At 35.5% G+C, this 15,319-nt stretch overlaps 1 protein-coding gene and 1 non-coding gene across 3 annotated transcripts in view; one reads left to right on the forward strand and one right to left on the reverse strand.

The window, feature by feature from the left end:
* Window positions 1-39: 39 nt before the first annotated feature.
* Window positions 40-15,319, reverse strand: part of LOC145600969 (uncharacterized) — a 29,308-nt gene continuing 14,028 nt past the window's right edge. The window contains exons 9-27 of one of the 2 annotated variants that reach the window (XM_081656855.1): window positions 11,405-11,533; window positions 10,970-11,049; window positions 9,885-9,979; window positions 9,208-9,275; window positions 8,990-9,091; window positions 8,857-8,906; window positions 7,711-7,818; window positions 7,323-7,398; window positions 6,699-6,835; window positions 6,459-6,618; window positions 6,151-6,330; window positions 4,463-4,576; window positions 4,121-4,276; window positions 3,218-3,385; window positions 3,002-3,114; window positions 1,636-1,759; window positions 1,133-1,228; window positions 973-1,035; window positions 40-840 (exon numbers count right to left, since the gene is read on the reverse strand). In XM_081656855.1, the coding sequence (XP_081512981.1) occupies window positions 778-840; window positions 973-1,035; window positions 1,133-1,228; window positions 1,636-1,759; window positions 3,002-3,114; window positions 3,218-3,385; window positions 4,121-4,276; window positions 4,463-4,576; window positions 6,151-6,330; window positions 6,459-6,618; window positions 6,699-6,835; window positions 7,323-7,398; window positions 7,711-7,818; window positions 8,857-8,906; window positions 8,990-9,091; window positions 9,208-9,275; window positions 9,885-9,979; window positions 10,970-11,049; window positions 11,405-11,533 (2,082 nt within the window). In that variant the 3' untranslated portion in view covers window positions 40-777. Of the gene's footprint in view, window positions 841-972; window positions 1,036-1,132; window positions 1,229-1,635; window positions 1,760-3,001; window positions 3,115-3,217; window positions 3,386-4,120; window positions 4,277-4,462; window positions 4,577-6,150; window positions 6,331-6,458; window positions 6,619-6,698; window positions 6,836-7,322; window positions 7,399-7,710; window positions 7,819-8,856; window positions 8,907-8,989; window positions 9,092-9,207; window positions 9,276-9,884; window positions 9,980-10,969; window positions 11,050-11,404; window positions 11,534-15,319 lie in introns of those variants that run through there. The other variant, XR_014104335.1, reaches the window with a different exon arrangement.
* Window positions 48-121, forward strand: TRNAI-AAU (transfer RNA isoleucine (anticodon AAU)). Its single transcript has one exon. It is a non-coding gene; the product is annotated as a tRNA-Ile (tRNA).

Consider the following 15,319-nt stretch of genomic DNA (forward strand, 5'->3'; position numbering starts at 1 on the left):
TTAATTAATTGTAAATGTTGTTAGATAATGACAATTTAAGCATAATTGGCCCATTAGCTCAGCTGGTTAGAGCGTCGTGCTAATAACGCGAAGGTCGCAGGTTCGAGACCTGCATGGGCCAATAATTTTTACACTTTGTTTTAAGTATATATTGTAACTGAAATACCCTTTTTAATTGAAACTACTATGTACATTCACCTCATCAAGATAAAATCTTTTGGACAATTAAATACCCTTTTTAATTGAATGTATGAGCATTTGTCTTTGAAATACACTATGTACAGTTCATGTAAGATGTATGTTTCTTGTAATTTCGCAAGGATGTATTCCGATGAAACACTCTGTATGTAGTCAGTTCATGAAGTCAAAACTGAAGCTGCATGTAAATATCAGCAACTAAATAACTACACGAGTTGGGGATTCATATAGTACTTTGCCAAGGTGCTGAAGATGGGATACACACTACTGCCATCCCACATAAGTTAAAATTGACTGCTGCAGGTGAATTTGTCAGCACCTAATGACCAGATTATTTTGCAGTAGTCACAGCTCTGAAGACGGAAATCACAAACCACAGTTGTTCCTCAGTATATAGTGTTCCTCAGTATATAGAGCCTTGGAGCTGTCACAATTCAAGATCACCAATTTCACAAGAGGAAGTAGAGGTCGAGAAGCTCTCTGAGATGAGAAATGGAGCCAAATATGAAGTTTTGTTGTGCATGTGATTCAAAAACTAGCATTTTAAGTGTCTTCAAGCTTCAGCTGCCACATCCAAATTCACGCAGTTTCTGAAGGGCCAGGATCTTGTCGCCAGTACAAGTCTTCCGCCTCTAAAACACCCTGCGTAAGTTGATTTTTATCCCCATTTTTGGGGGAGAGGGTGGATAAGGAGATAGTTATAAAATTTGTTAGTAATGGTACCCAAATTAGTCAAAAATATAATTTCTCATTGGCCACAGAAATCAGGCTAACCTTGATAATCATGATTGCAGCATCCTTGTGCAATAGCTCATTATACTCCTGACAGGCGAGTGTCTGTTAAGATGCAAATATGAAGTCACCATGGTGAAAATGTTGATAAATCTAAAATTTTAGTCAAAATGAAGAATTGAAAAGAACATTTTAAACATACTTGGACACAGTTGGGGCAACCAACATCTCCTGAACAGTAGCATGATGTAAGCATATCCAAAGCAGAAGTCAACAAATCATTAAACAGTGGTCGAATCTGTCCCACATCAAAACATCATACATTAACATGAAACTCATCGAGAAAGAGAAAGTGAAAGTGAGCAAACAGCTTGTTTTTGCTAAAATCAAGGGGGCAAAATAAAAACTGCCAATGTAGCAAGAAAGAGTGGTGATGTGGGAGTCACTTCCAAGTTCCAAGTCTATTGTTCCAAATATAGTGTATATTATATTTCTAAACCAGTACATGCTGAGCGCCAAGAATAGATTCTTCTTTTCCTTAGTATTGAAGTTAAACTCTCATATCAAGAAATTACACACAGCACCATCTTCTCAATATTGGATACCTCTTCAACTTCTTTGACTCTTACTATTCATTATTTAATAGTAATATGTTTGCCGCAAGATTCTTGATAAGAAGTTAAAAGATAAATCTATGTCAATTACCCGCATTGAAAGCCCTGTTCCTCCAGGACGTTGGTCATATAATAAGATTCTTTCTGGTACATAGCGGGTCTCATGAGGATTTGCACATTCTGGAGCTAAATCTGAAGAGTCACAGATTATGTAGCTACACATTTACAAGAGAATTAATCAGGGAAGCAGAAAAGTTATGAAAGAGCAAAGCTTTATACAAAAAGGAACAAAGAAAACAAGAGAAATTAAGGAAGCGAGCTCTAGGTGTAAATTTTGGATTAATTAATCATTGCAAAAACTATTAGCATCGATAGCAGTAATTCATTCAGCTCCTCTGAAACATTAGCAGTGGAAGTGTGGGACCAGCAATCAATAGATTTGGTGACAATAGGTTCACCTATTTAGCAAATAATAGACAGACAAGAGACAACTGCAAATGCATGGTAATGGTTTTATTCACTAGTGTATACAGGCCACCTAAGGTATCGAGAAGGCACAAAGAAGATCAAGATAGGTAATACCTCTCGGACAGTTAATCTACACTCTATCTATTCATAATGCAGTCTAGTACTCTAGTCAACCCACCCCCCCCCCCCCCACCCCCACACACACACACACCGCGCCCGGCCCCCTTCTTAAATATTTTTTTTTAAACGCCCACAAAAACACACACCTACCCAGCCAAGATCCCATTTTAATATTGTAAGTAAAAATCATCCTATAGCACATCGTGTAAAAATGGTGAAGAGCTGCAGATCTTTGAGAAAAATCTTCTATAGAAAGCATACTATAAGGAGTGAGCAAGATAGTTCCAATTGGAGAGCTATTCAATAATTTTGTGAAAGAATGACTAATTTTCAGCACCTCCTTAATGTTATTCTCTATTGGTTGAAGTCTAAAGTTATAGTGCAAAAGAAGCACAGCCTTGATCCTCGCTCTTACACCAACAAAAGGGAGATGACCATTGTCACAAGTGACTTAAGTCTATAATTTGATAAATGAAGCTAGAAGCCTTCATTACCCTTCAAACTGTGTATTGAATCCTTAGTGAGTATTTACACAGCTAAAAGATAATTGGATGATCGAGTGTGGCTGGTTCCTAGATGAGGAAAGCCAATAGATAGTTTTGGCTTGAGCGTTCAGACTGCACCTGCAATTACAGAGTTATTGTTCCAAACTAATAAATGCAACATATATTTTGCGTCTTCTATCTTTCAACTTGTGGTCTTGCAGTCTAGCAGCTCAAGAGATGTTTAAATCTACTCATTGCACCATCAACTTGAATTCCAACCCTTGGTTTTTTGTCTAATTTTGTATGTATACAAATCAAAACTTCTGACTATGTAAACCACAGAACAAAAAGAGAATGTTATGGCCAGATCTGATGCAAACTTACAGCGGAACTACATTGAGGACAGCATGAGATGCAGCATGTAGGCCGGCACGAAAAGAAAATCCCTCCTTCTCTACAGCTGTTTTCACAGATGTGGGAACTCGAATCCAGACAGCCTGCGCAAAAACCATTGTGGTAGCATAAAAAAACCTCTTAAAAAGAGACTTGAAAGAAACAGGAAGCTGTAATTGAAAACACAGAAAGATTTGAGCCTGGTACCTGTGACTCATATGAATACTTGGGAAGTGCAAGATCAACTGTATCAAGTACCCTGCTGGTTCGTTTACAAATGCGACGGAAACCAAACCAAGTGGTGGTTACTGTGCAGGAATTTGTTAGGGCAGTTGTTCCATGACACTGCATCTTTGAAGCTCTTATTTGGTAAGCCTATAAAATCATTAATGCAATTAATCAGCATTATTCAGGTAACACTATACCTGTAAGTAGGGAGGAGAGAGATTAAAATATTAAAATATAAAGAGGGGGCCACTAGTAGGAGGAAAATAGTAAAATATTGTTAAAAGTTTCAAAAAAGGAAATGGAGCAAGTAATAAAATACGGCCACAAAAGGAAAGTGGAGCAAGTAATAAAATATGGAGGATCATATAAGATGGTACCTCTCTGTTGCGATCAACATTTGTAATATCTATGACTTCAAAATGCCTCCCAAGGCACTGGCTATGAGCCTATGATAGCTAGAAAGAAGATCCATTTTAAATCTCCCCATAGGAATTCAAACCACAATCTTCAATATAAAGGTCCCCAAAGAAAGAAGCTTAATGTTAACAATTATAGTTTTTCTTCTTGATCCTCAAATGTTCACACTTGGATACCCCAATATTTTATAACCATTGAACCCCTTTTTATAAAAATTATCTCAAATCTCAATCCTCAAAGCATTGGGGAAGGAAATAATTGCCTAAATAGGTAGCTAAAAGATCTGTTTGGGACATCCCAAAGAGTGGATGATAATTATGAGACATAGAGAGTACAATGCTAGCAGGACATTGACATCAATTTGCTGAAAGACTGTTGAAATGTCCCACTAGATGCACAAATATGTAAGAACAGTGTATAATGCAGTCTGAACATATAGGAGTAGGGAAATATAATTCAACATACAAGAGCACCTCCAATGACATCAATGTCAGTGTAGTCACGAGTTTGGGTATAATACTTTACGTCCGCTCTTTGGCAAAGTGCAATCTTACTAGATAAATCCAACTCCTTTACTAGATAGGTCTTCCCTTGATTCATGTAGATTGCCCCTTCATATACCTGGGTGTTAAAAAGATTTAATAAAAAAATTAATTGCACAAGTACAGGTAGCAGGCATGTAAATCAAAGGTAACCAACATAGCATCAACAGGTCCATATTAAGGAACAATATGATTTAAAATTATAGTGTAATATCCGTCAAAAGAAAGAAAAAAAAAAAGAAAAGAAAAATCAAGTACAACTAACCTGGAAAAAAGCCCTGCTCTCTTCAATCTCTTCAAGAACTTCATTATTCTTGTCAATCACTTTGTATTTCTCAGACTCAATTGCACGGATACTAATTGAACGAGAAGGTGATTTCTAGTAAAACAAAAAAAAACAGAGACTAGACATGGTTAGGGTTTAAAAAAAACATAAATTGCAGAATAACAACAACAATATTCCATATGAAAGAAAGCCTAATGTAATTCAGGCAACCTTTCCTCCTCTATTTAACCCGTAACTCACCAAGTCAAGTCATTCACAGGATTTTTCAACAAAAATACAGGCATCTACATGAAGAAGCCCTGATCATATTAATAATTACTTCCATTCTTAATAGAACACTAAGCTAACAGATGAAGGGCAGATCAAAGCAAAGAGGAGAATCGAAGGGACATAAGAAAAGAACATAAAGAGCAAGAGTGAAAAAGTGAGACCTTCTCAGAATGAAAGAAAAAAAAAATATAGAAGGGGAAAATGTGCACAAACAAAAGCACCAAAAAAAGAGAACAAATACAAAAGACTACATAATTGATGTCAAAGCCTATTACCGGTGAAAAATATGAAAATACAAATACATAAAGTATGCACTGTCAAAATGATGTATCTGTAGTTCAAAATTCTGCGGCTTAAACGGTGTCTTATCATCATTCTCATTTGATTCTGACGCAGTATCCTTGTGTCCTAAACTTATATTAACCCAGTATTTGATACCAATAATTGAGCGCAGGCAAGTAGCATAGCTGCATAGCTTCCAGGTTGTGCCCATAGCTAGGTTACCAGAAGACACCATCTTTAATATAGCCGTTCTCTTAAATTACAAGTTTTTATTGCAATTTACTCCATGGCCCAGTTTGAACCGTGTAGAGGGTCGTGTTTGACTCTTTGATTTCAGGGTTGGGTCCGGGCATTCAATGGGGCCCACCCATTGCACAGGCCTAATTAAAAGAGGTTAAGAAGTCCAATAGAATTGCCATGCTTCTGTTTTCAATTAGAGTGGTCAACTGGCATGAGTGGCATCCTCCCATCATTATTGGAGTAGATCACTGTGTCTCTTTCTACTCTGATCATCATGTTTCCTTAGTTCCTACATCCTCCTAGACCACTAATCACATCACTTGCTCACCTAAATGACTTACTCTCCCAAAAAAAACTCCATTTCAGAATTTCAGATTTCCCACAATATGAACTCCACATTTTGTCTCTAATCTTTTGAAACTACAATCCATCTCTTTTTTTTTTCTTTCCACGACAATACAAGTTATTATAAATAAATAAACTCACACAAAAGTCGACAGAAAATATCCATTATCAAGTTTTTCAAGAATTTTTTTAACCATTTTTGGTACAAAGTCTACGTCAAATTCCCCCTTCCCCCGAAGCCAAATGAAATAACTAGAGAAAATATCGCAGGGGCACAGCGTTTCCGAAATAATCACTGTTACTATATGTATGTCACACATTCAAACAATGTTTCATCAATATATTCCCTTCATACACAGAAGCCACTGTAACTTGTATGATCTTGCCATCTCTTTCACAATATTCACGAGACAATTTAGATATTGGCTTTGCCTGGTCAATAGTGCACAAAAGGGGCCTCAACGAATTCATGGTCCCCAAATATGTATATTAAGGTAGAAGAGCTTTAAAATAAGACCTGATAAATATACCTCTTGCCCAATGTAGCTCCATATCTTTGCTATTGACTCACGAGAGGGATCAGCAGATAAATATCCCCTGCTTTCAAGTGCTGTAACAGCATCGTTTAAACCAGAGCCAAAATACTTTCCATCATATATCAAACTTATAGGATGCTCTATGGCAGCACAAATTAGGTGCTGCTCAAGAACCTGCATGAAAGACATGATCAAAGAAGTACATAATCTAGCTTGTGAAGCTGGGGGTAAAAGGAAAAATAGCTTGCAAATATAGTAATAGTTACTGCAAATTCAAGATATAAGTTACTAATTACTGATACCTTTGGGTTTTGAGCATCTACATGGCAGCATTCTACAGGGCTTCGGAATAATTTTTGTGGAAATTTCATAAAATACTGATCCAGTGGTCCATCAAATGCAACGTACACAGCAAGTGACGGTTTTCCTCTTCTTCCAGACCTACCAGCTTGTTGCCACAGACTGAATAAAATGACAAGCAATAAATCAGAACCAAAACAAATAATTCCAAGTTACTAAGATCAAATAGTTACAGACTTTACCTAGAAATACTACCAGGAAAACCTAGATGCAATGTCACATCAATGTGTCCTACATCAATACCCAACTCAAGAGCATTAGTTGCAGCGATTCCACAGAGCTTCCCGCTAAAGAATTCACTCTCTATCCTTCTCCTATCCTGCTTTATCACAAAGCCCAGTCACAACAGAGCCATTCACTATTTTAATATAAACTGCAATTAGAACTGGTCTCATAAACCCCCTTTCACCATATACCACCCACACCCACAAACATTCAAGAGTTCATGAAGAAATGAAAGCCAAGCAGCTTAATCAGACAATAACTCAATTAATGGAAAATTTCATTATCCAATTTCCAAGATGCTTCCCAAAATTAATCTAGACTTCAGCTGCTTCGTAAATAACCACTAAAATGCTCAATGCATGCTTATGTTCATTAACACCAAAGGTGTCAGCTAGCTTTATGGTGCTAAAGAATCTTCAATTGACTACAAGCCTAGCACCCTCTACCCTCAAGGGCAGCGTTGGTTGGTTCAAGGCATCAGTGCAAGGAAAATAATGTGGTATATACCTCAAAACAAACCAAGTTCTATTTTTAATTTCTAAAGAGATGGCATTAAAAACCAAAATAAAAAGAACACTAACCTCAGCAACATAGCCACCACGATAAGCACAGATGGAATCAGTAAGATGAGGAGCTGTATCTTGAAGAATCTCATGTCTGCCAAAGAAATAAAGAAGAAAATTAAAAAAACCCAAGCATTTGGATCACACTTAACTGCAATAACATCAAGATGCGTCTAAATGGTATTACACAAAAGCACTACCATCATATTAAAATCAAATGCATGACCAGGTCCTTTTTGCAAAAACCATTCACATCAATCTTCATACTCAGAAAAAATAAAAGCAAGCAGAAAATGACGACCATTATGAGCTTAAATCAACAAAATTTAGACTTCACGTGTGTTTCAATGAAGGAAATTCCAGAACCTATCACGAATATCAACACATGAATATGAGATTAACTTACGTGTAAGATAACACAACTTCACAAAGTTTGCGTGTTTTGCAGAAAGCAATACAACGTAGTCCATGCTGCACCATTTCAGCAAAGAGTTGTGAAACCTCCAATATAGGGCTGTAAATACAACAAAAAGATGATGGTTACCAGATTGCAAGCAGTATAAAAGCTGGTATGAATACCAAGGCAGCAGCATGAGCAGTAAGTAATATACTGAGCCCAAAAGAATTAATATCATCAGTAAAAGTAAATATAGAAAGAAGGGGAAAAATAAAGCTTAAACTGACATCTAACTATTGTTCAACTTTAACTAATCTTATTTTTCATCAATCTCTAGAAACATCAGGTATACAAAAATTCATAGTTTTGTTTTATCTTTAGAAGTAAGGAAATCAAGTAACTTTCAGAGTTCATGTAAATTTGTAATAGAGATATATTTCCAGGTCTTCTAAAGTGCATGGGGATATGGGATCTAAATAGAACACAGTTAGAAGAAATCTAATTCCGGCAGTATACATGGTCTATTAACCAGTTTATGAAACAAGTAACGTGCATTATTTCAAATTAGATTCAAGGCCAGACCTTAAATATAGAAGGGCAAGGCTATATTTACAAAATTAAAGATTCAATTGCACATTGGTAGGAAAGTTTGTGGCTTGTCTACGCTTAGCACAGTAAGACTCTAATGCTAAAATTGATCTCTTACTAGCTATAATCAGAAACCAGTGGCAAGTTAGAGCTGAAATACTGAAAAGGCCTCTTGAATCAGCCTTATCTATTCGAAAAGCAATATAGAGGCTTGAAAGAGATGAGAGAATCATCAAATTACCTTAGTATATAGCGTTCAAGATCAGTGTGAAATTAGTAAAGGGTTAATACCTAACTTTTTAGTTTTGAGAGTAGGTTAAGCTATACAGTATACAGGGAGGAACAGGAATAAAGAACTAATACTCCGCATGTAAGAGAAAAGTTTCTTGTTTGCTGTCTAAGGTCTAATCCAACAAGTAAGAGCTACAATAAAGCTAAAACTTGCAGCCATGCCCATAACAGGTCTTAAAAAGTGGTTAAAAGATACTATGTTGAATCCATGTCAAACATTTCTTAAGACAATGAACACTATATACCTAGCTTCCTATAAATGAAGATAAATTTTACCTAGACCTCTTTGTGACAATGGTTTTGATTCTTGTGCCAGTTCGCTGCACCTGGATTTCAGAAGTATATGATCAACATCATATCACAAAGCTACCCACTACATAAAAATATCAAAGAACCATAAAGCACCCACTGTTTTTGGTAACAAAGGTGGATTCCAAAGAATAAAGGACTTCGGAGCAGACGGACTTCCATCTTTTTCAATCAGCTCCATTGTTGGTAAATTTGCAAGTTCCTGAATGGAGAAAAACAAGCTAACCAGCTCATTCTCATAAAAGGGAAAAGAGCATTGACAACTGAATAAATAAACAGCCAGATTGATAGAACCCAACAAGTTAAAGATAAAATTACCATTGCATGCTCACGGGGATTGGCAGAAGTTGCAGTAGAAAAGATAAAAGAAGGTTCAGAGCCATACACTGCATGAGGAAGACATATCTGGATTACTATTGATGCTCTTACAGACCTACACCAACTGAGAATAGGATACTATGCATACTAATGCCATAAAGGAGCTTTAAACCGAGGGCATGGGACACATTAGTAGATATCACTCGGAATTCATGATAGATACCTAAATGAAATTGTAGACATAATATATTTATTATGTGGGCACATCCTCTTCTTTTAATCCAGTAAAGTCAATTAATGGCTTTTATAAAAGAAAAAAACAATCAAAATTAATTAATTTGGGCTTTAAATAAAGTTGGCCTTGAAGCCCTATGAAAGAAAGTTGGGCTACGTATATGGCTGATGGCCAAAAAACCCAACAAGGTAGCTACTTGGAGGTCGGAACCCTATAAATTGGAAAGCTCTATATACAGAGCTCATCTATTTCAATTTTCTATACACTTAGAAACTAAAGCTACTCTAAAATACAAAAATACTCTTGCTGTCTTGCACCAAAGTTGATTATAAAGCTCAAATCAATAAATTTACTAATTAATATAAAAGTCAGCACTTGACTTAATAAGATTAAGAAAATGATCATTTGGCATTAAAAACAATGTATGCAAACATATACATACCATGAGAACATAACCGGCGTAGTCTCCTCAATATAAGGGAAGTATGGCATCCAAATGCTCCCTTATAAGCATGTGCTTCATCAAAGACTACATACCTGTTTTATTAAACAGAAATCACAGCTTTAGAGAATTTATAACATATACTTTCAACATCCATATATAAAAGTGTAATCCCGTCAACATATATATATATATATATATATATATATATATATATATATATATATATATATATATATATATATATATATATATATATATAGGAGGAGGCTCTCGTGAGAATTTTTCTTATGTGAGAATTTTTCTTATGTGAGAACACTCTTTATGTTCTAAATTTTTATTCGTATGTTCTAAATTTTAAATCTAATGTTCTAAACTTTTCCTTAGGTGTTCTAAATTAAATCAAATGTTCTAATTTAGTACTCACATGTTCTAAACCATAAATTAGTTAAGTTTAATATCATAAATTTGAAATAACTTGTTCCAAAATTTTAACTTATATGTTCTAAATTTTAAAATGTGTGTTCTAAGATTTTTAATTATATGTTCCAGATTTTAAAGCGTATGTTCTATTTTTTTACTCATATGTTCTAAATTTTTTACTCACACTTTCTATATTTTATATAAGTTTGTTCTAAATTTTTATTCACATGTTCATAATCTTAAATCAGATGTTCTAAATTTTACTCATATGTTTAAATTTTCATAAAGTATATTTTATAAATTTTTAATCACGTACTTGTTCTAATTCTTAAATCAAATGTTCTAAACATATTACTCACATAGATGTTCTAAATTATTACTTAGATGTTCTAAATTTTAATTTCAGACACATGTTCTAAATTTAAAATCAATTCTCATATAAGTATGAATTCTCACATATGAACCTATTCTCACCGGATCCCTCCCCTATATATATATATATATATATATATATATATATATATATATATATATATATATATATATATATATATATATATATATATATATAAGTTAAATGCACCAGTATAAAGATAAGCAAAAGAAAATTACAGAAATAACTAGATGATAAAGAACAACAATCAACAAGATTTACTCCTTACTTAAGATTAGATAAAATTCGCTGAAACTGTCCATGATATGGCAAGATTGACATATGCAGCATATCTGGATTGGTGATCAGCTGTAGAAAGGAAAGAAAACTATTGACCTCAATTAGGCACGACAGCATGGTGAGAGTAGCATCCACAATCTTACAAAGTTGATAATTACTTCCTCCGCTTATTTTTAGTTGACACATTTGTTTAGGAATATTTGCCAATTCATGATTAAACGATAATATCTTCAATTATTAATGAGAAATAAGTATAAAAAAGAGTATATATGAATGATATACATTGAGACGTATCCAACAAGACCCCACATGACAATGTATCTTTTTAGGTATAAATCACAAACGGAAGTGAAAGTTATTTATGAAAAAGTGTCCAAAGTCAAAACGTGTCAACTAACATGAGACACAGGAAATACTACAGTACCAGTCTAGCGCTGTCACGAAGCTGATTCCTATCTTTTTGAGAAGTGTCACCATCATAAACTCCAATATTGACATTTTCAAAATTTTCAGTCATAGACAGCAATGCTCGCAACTGATCCTGAGCTAAGGCCTGGACAGCATTAGACATATAGTAGGTAAATTCATTTTAGACAATTTTCATCAGAAAAAGAAAATATATCATTTTAGACAGTCAAAGACGTTGAACAGAAATTTAATTGTGAGTTAAAAATATGTCACTGAAATCCAGATGTGTGGCACTGAATAAAAAAGAGGCTGCAAATCAGTGAATGAGTGTATTAGGGTTTGCATGTGTCTACAAATCTACATATGCTACTCTTGTGCAACTTTTGGTTAAGATAAATAAATAATTACATTGTTGGAATCCATCAAGGGCTTGTGCAGCATGCCAAATTTCAGAGGATTCACACACCAATATATCTGAATGCTGGGAATCCTTAAAGCCCTAAAGGGTTGCAAAATGGGATTTAATAGTACCAAAGGTGCAAAAGTGAACTCGTAAAAGCTAGACTTCCTTAAGACTAGTTGTGCTAGTCTTAATGAATATCTGCTAAACATACAAATCTACATATTGCTTAGTCAAATTCTCATGCATGCAGCATGTGTCATACATACAAACAGATATGTGCTAGTGTGTTTACAGGAGAAAGAAATACTGTATTACTGTAAGAGGTGATGGATACGAAACTAAGGGGACCAGGGTCCTCTAAAAATTCATGTAGTGTGCCAATCCAAAGGAATATCTGCTAAAGATACGCCAGAAAAGGACCACAAATAAAAAAAAAACAACACTATATCCCACAAAATCTCCCAACTAGAAACCATACTCTGGAAAAGCAACTCATTCCTTTCCATCAATAAAACCAAGGGATAGACATGCAAGATACCTGCCATGAAGTCTTATTAAGCCTATGTCTCTCAAGACTAATCTGACTTGATCCACAAATAAGAGCCAATCAACAAGCAAAAAGTTATAAATTCCAGGCTCCTCACAACCAAGGCACAAGAATGTTAGAACCCATTTTTTTATGATTATCAACAATGTTGAATCCATCCAAGCATGGAAGCCCAGATTTTTTTCTTCTCCCCTTAAAACCATAACTTGCACAATTTTGATAATATATTACTTCCTAAAAAAGAAAATGGAAAAAAAAAAAAAAAAACAGGGCAGGATAGTGAAGGAGGCATCCTCTAACAAACCCAGCAAACCTGTCACCCCAAAATTTAGGCTTCTACTCAAAATGAAAGTTCCATAGGACGACAAGACCCTCACTACCCCAGAATTCAACATTCGAAATATTGTGTGAGCTACAGAAATAATAAGACATCAGAAGCATATTGGAAGATGAATCCCCACAAACAAGGATTCCTCTAAAGTGCAAAATTTAATATGGGATTTAAAATGAGGAACATGGGATATAAAATTCCAAGATTGAAATGGGAGGCAAGTGTACCCACAAGTGGCTCTTATATATTACTCTGAATACCAGACTATACCTATATGGCTATACCTGATTCTAAGACTCGGTAAAGAAATAAAAAATTAATAAACAACAGCAATAACATTATTAAACTGAAGCTAGATCAACAAAGAGCAAAACAGTAGTGCCTTGTAAATAGGCAACAGACTCCTCACCCAACCAACCTTAAGACTCACATATTATCCCTTAATAAAGAGATGGCTAAAATGATTAACCACCAAAGGAAAAATAAAAAGAGATATAATAACACACTGCCCTCCCTTTTCGTGCAAATCATATCTTAGGTGTACAATTGGATGGATACAAACAAAAGGCCACACATTGACTAGATCAAAAGGCAATGAGACAATGAGCACCATCCAATCCACACCCACCGTATAAGTATAAACTCTTTACACTCCAGCTAACCCAAGGTCCTCAACATCAACCTTTAAGTAGAGCAAATTCCAAATTGGTCACTTTACAGAAAGATGAGAATCTAGTGTGCTGATGTGAGGCTAGCTCAATTCATTAACTTTGCTAAACATTTGCATAAGAATTAGAGCCAGAACGTTATTTTGAGTTGCCCTGAAATGAGGGAACACCCATTCTGTAAAAATTGCAGTCTTGACTGGGGCAATTGATCAGCACATAAAAAATATCAACATTTAAAAAATGTAACAACTAGAAACTTCCACTATTAATCCAATAAATCATATAATCTATCCCTTCTCTTTATCATTTCGACACCCTGATCATCAGTTGAAATATGTAACTAGAAGCTTTCTATATTTATCTAATAAATCTACCTGCTCTCCTTACACAGAGCTTCAGTAACCTAATGAATTGTTATAATTAAATAAATCAAATTTGCAAGTAGGTGGAGTTCTCCAAAGTTCATATTAGGAATTGCTACCAAATTTTCAAATTGATTCCCAACCTTTACCCTTAGCCATGACATTACAACCCTAAAGACCCTTGGACTTTAATGCGGCGAGGTCAAAGACCGGTGGAGGGAGATGGACTTCAACCCTATGGAGAGAGTATGCATAGTCGAGATGTCGGGGTGACCTTATGGTTCTATACAAATACTTGTTTTTCCGGTTCCTTCGAGGAATCATGAGGAGCTAACTAAGGGGTGACTTGAAGCTAGTGGAGAGAATGTGGACCGTCTTGGATGGGGCTAGGGCAGAGAGTGAAATCACTAGTTCTCTATGCTTAGCTTAGGTTTGTCTCTTTCAACCATGAGCATCTTGGAACGTGTTTTCCCTCATTGAATTAAGAAACATGAGTATTCTTTGGTGCATATCTCTTCATTTGAGTCCAAATGGAGCATTTTCTACCTAAGAGCTTGAATGGTTTTCTTAAACCTTGTCATGTTATGTTTGTTGTGTTCGTCTTTTTGTTTTGATTTTCCTTGCTTGAGGACAAGCAATAGGCAAGTGTGGGGGAAGTTGATGAGTGGCTATTATGCCACGATTAAGGTTCATTTTAATGGCTATTTTCCCACATTTGCGGCTTGTTTGCATCATTTTCCTTGCACTTAATTCTCTTCTATTTTATCTTCCTTTTTCCTAGATTTTTGCATACTCTTTATTTTGATTCCCATGCTTGTGTTTTGTAGGAATCATATGCCGAAAGAGGGAGGACTTCAAGGAGCTAAGTAAGCTGTTCTGCGCGACTAATGCGCGGGCGCGCATCCTTGGTTGGCAGGCGCGCAGCCCTGTCAGAACCCGCACATAATTGGTCGAAATTGAAGATTTGAGGCAAAAACTTTGCGCGACCCGTGTGCGGGCGCGCGTATATTTGCGCAGGCGCGCAGCATGCGTGTGCGGGCGCGCAGAGCTGGGTAAATCGGGGCTAAAGCTTCTCTTCCCCATTTCACCCTCACATTTCTCCAATCAAATTTTCGTGCTCTCTTCTCTCTCCTCACAAACTCAAACCCTAACCCTTCAAATTCACCCATAACTCACAAATTCCCTTGATTTTCCATCAAATCCATCATACTTTTTCACTTTACTCACAAATTTACCCACTTTCTCTTCTCCAAAATACCCAAATTTCCTCCATTTTCATGGTTATGCAAGCTTGGTTGAAGGTGGTAGTCTTGGGTGTTCTTGGTGGTGTTCAAGCTTCTCCTTAGTGGTATAACTCTAAATTTTGCTACTTTATTGCTTATTTTCACTAGTTTATGCAAAGTTTTGAGTTATTAAGCATGGTTCAGCTTAAGTGAGTTTTATGTGATTTTGGATTTCTTTGCTAAGGATAGGTTGGATTTTAGTGTAATATTTTGTGATTATGGAACATTGTTGTTGGCATTATTGATTTTGAAGCTATTTTCATAGAACTTATTTGAGTAATTTTGTGTTATTGTTAGTATTGATGATAATGCGACTATTTACATGAAAATTGCTTAT

The sequence above is a fragment of the Chenopodium album genome, chromosome 2 (assembly GCF_948465745.1).
Source record: "Chenopodium album chromosome 2, dcCheAlbu1.1, whole genome shotgun sequence".
In the NCBI taxonomy this organism is placed as follows: Eukaryota; Viridiplantae; Streptophyta; class Magnoliopsida; order Caryophyllales; family Amaranthaceae; genus Chenopodium; species Chenopodium album.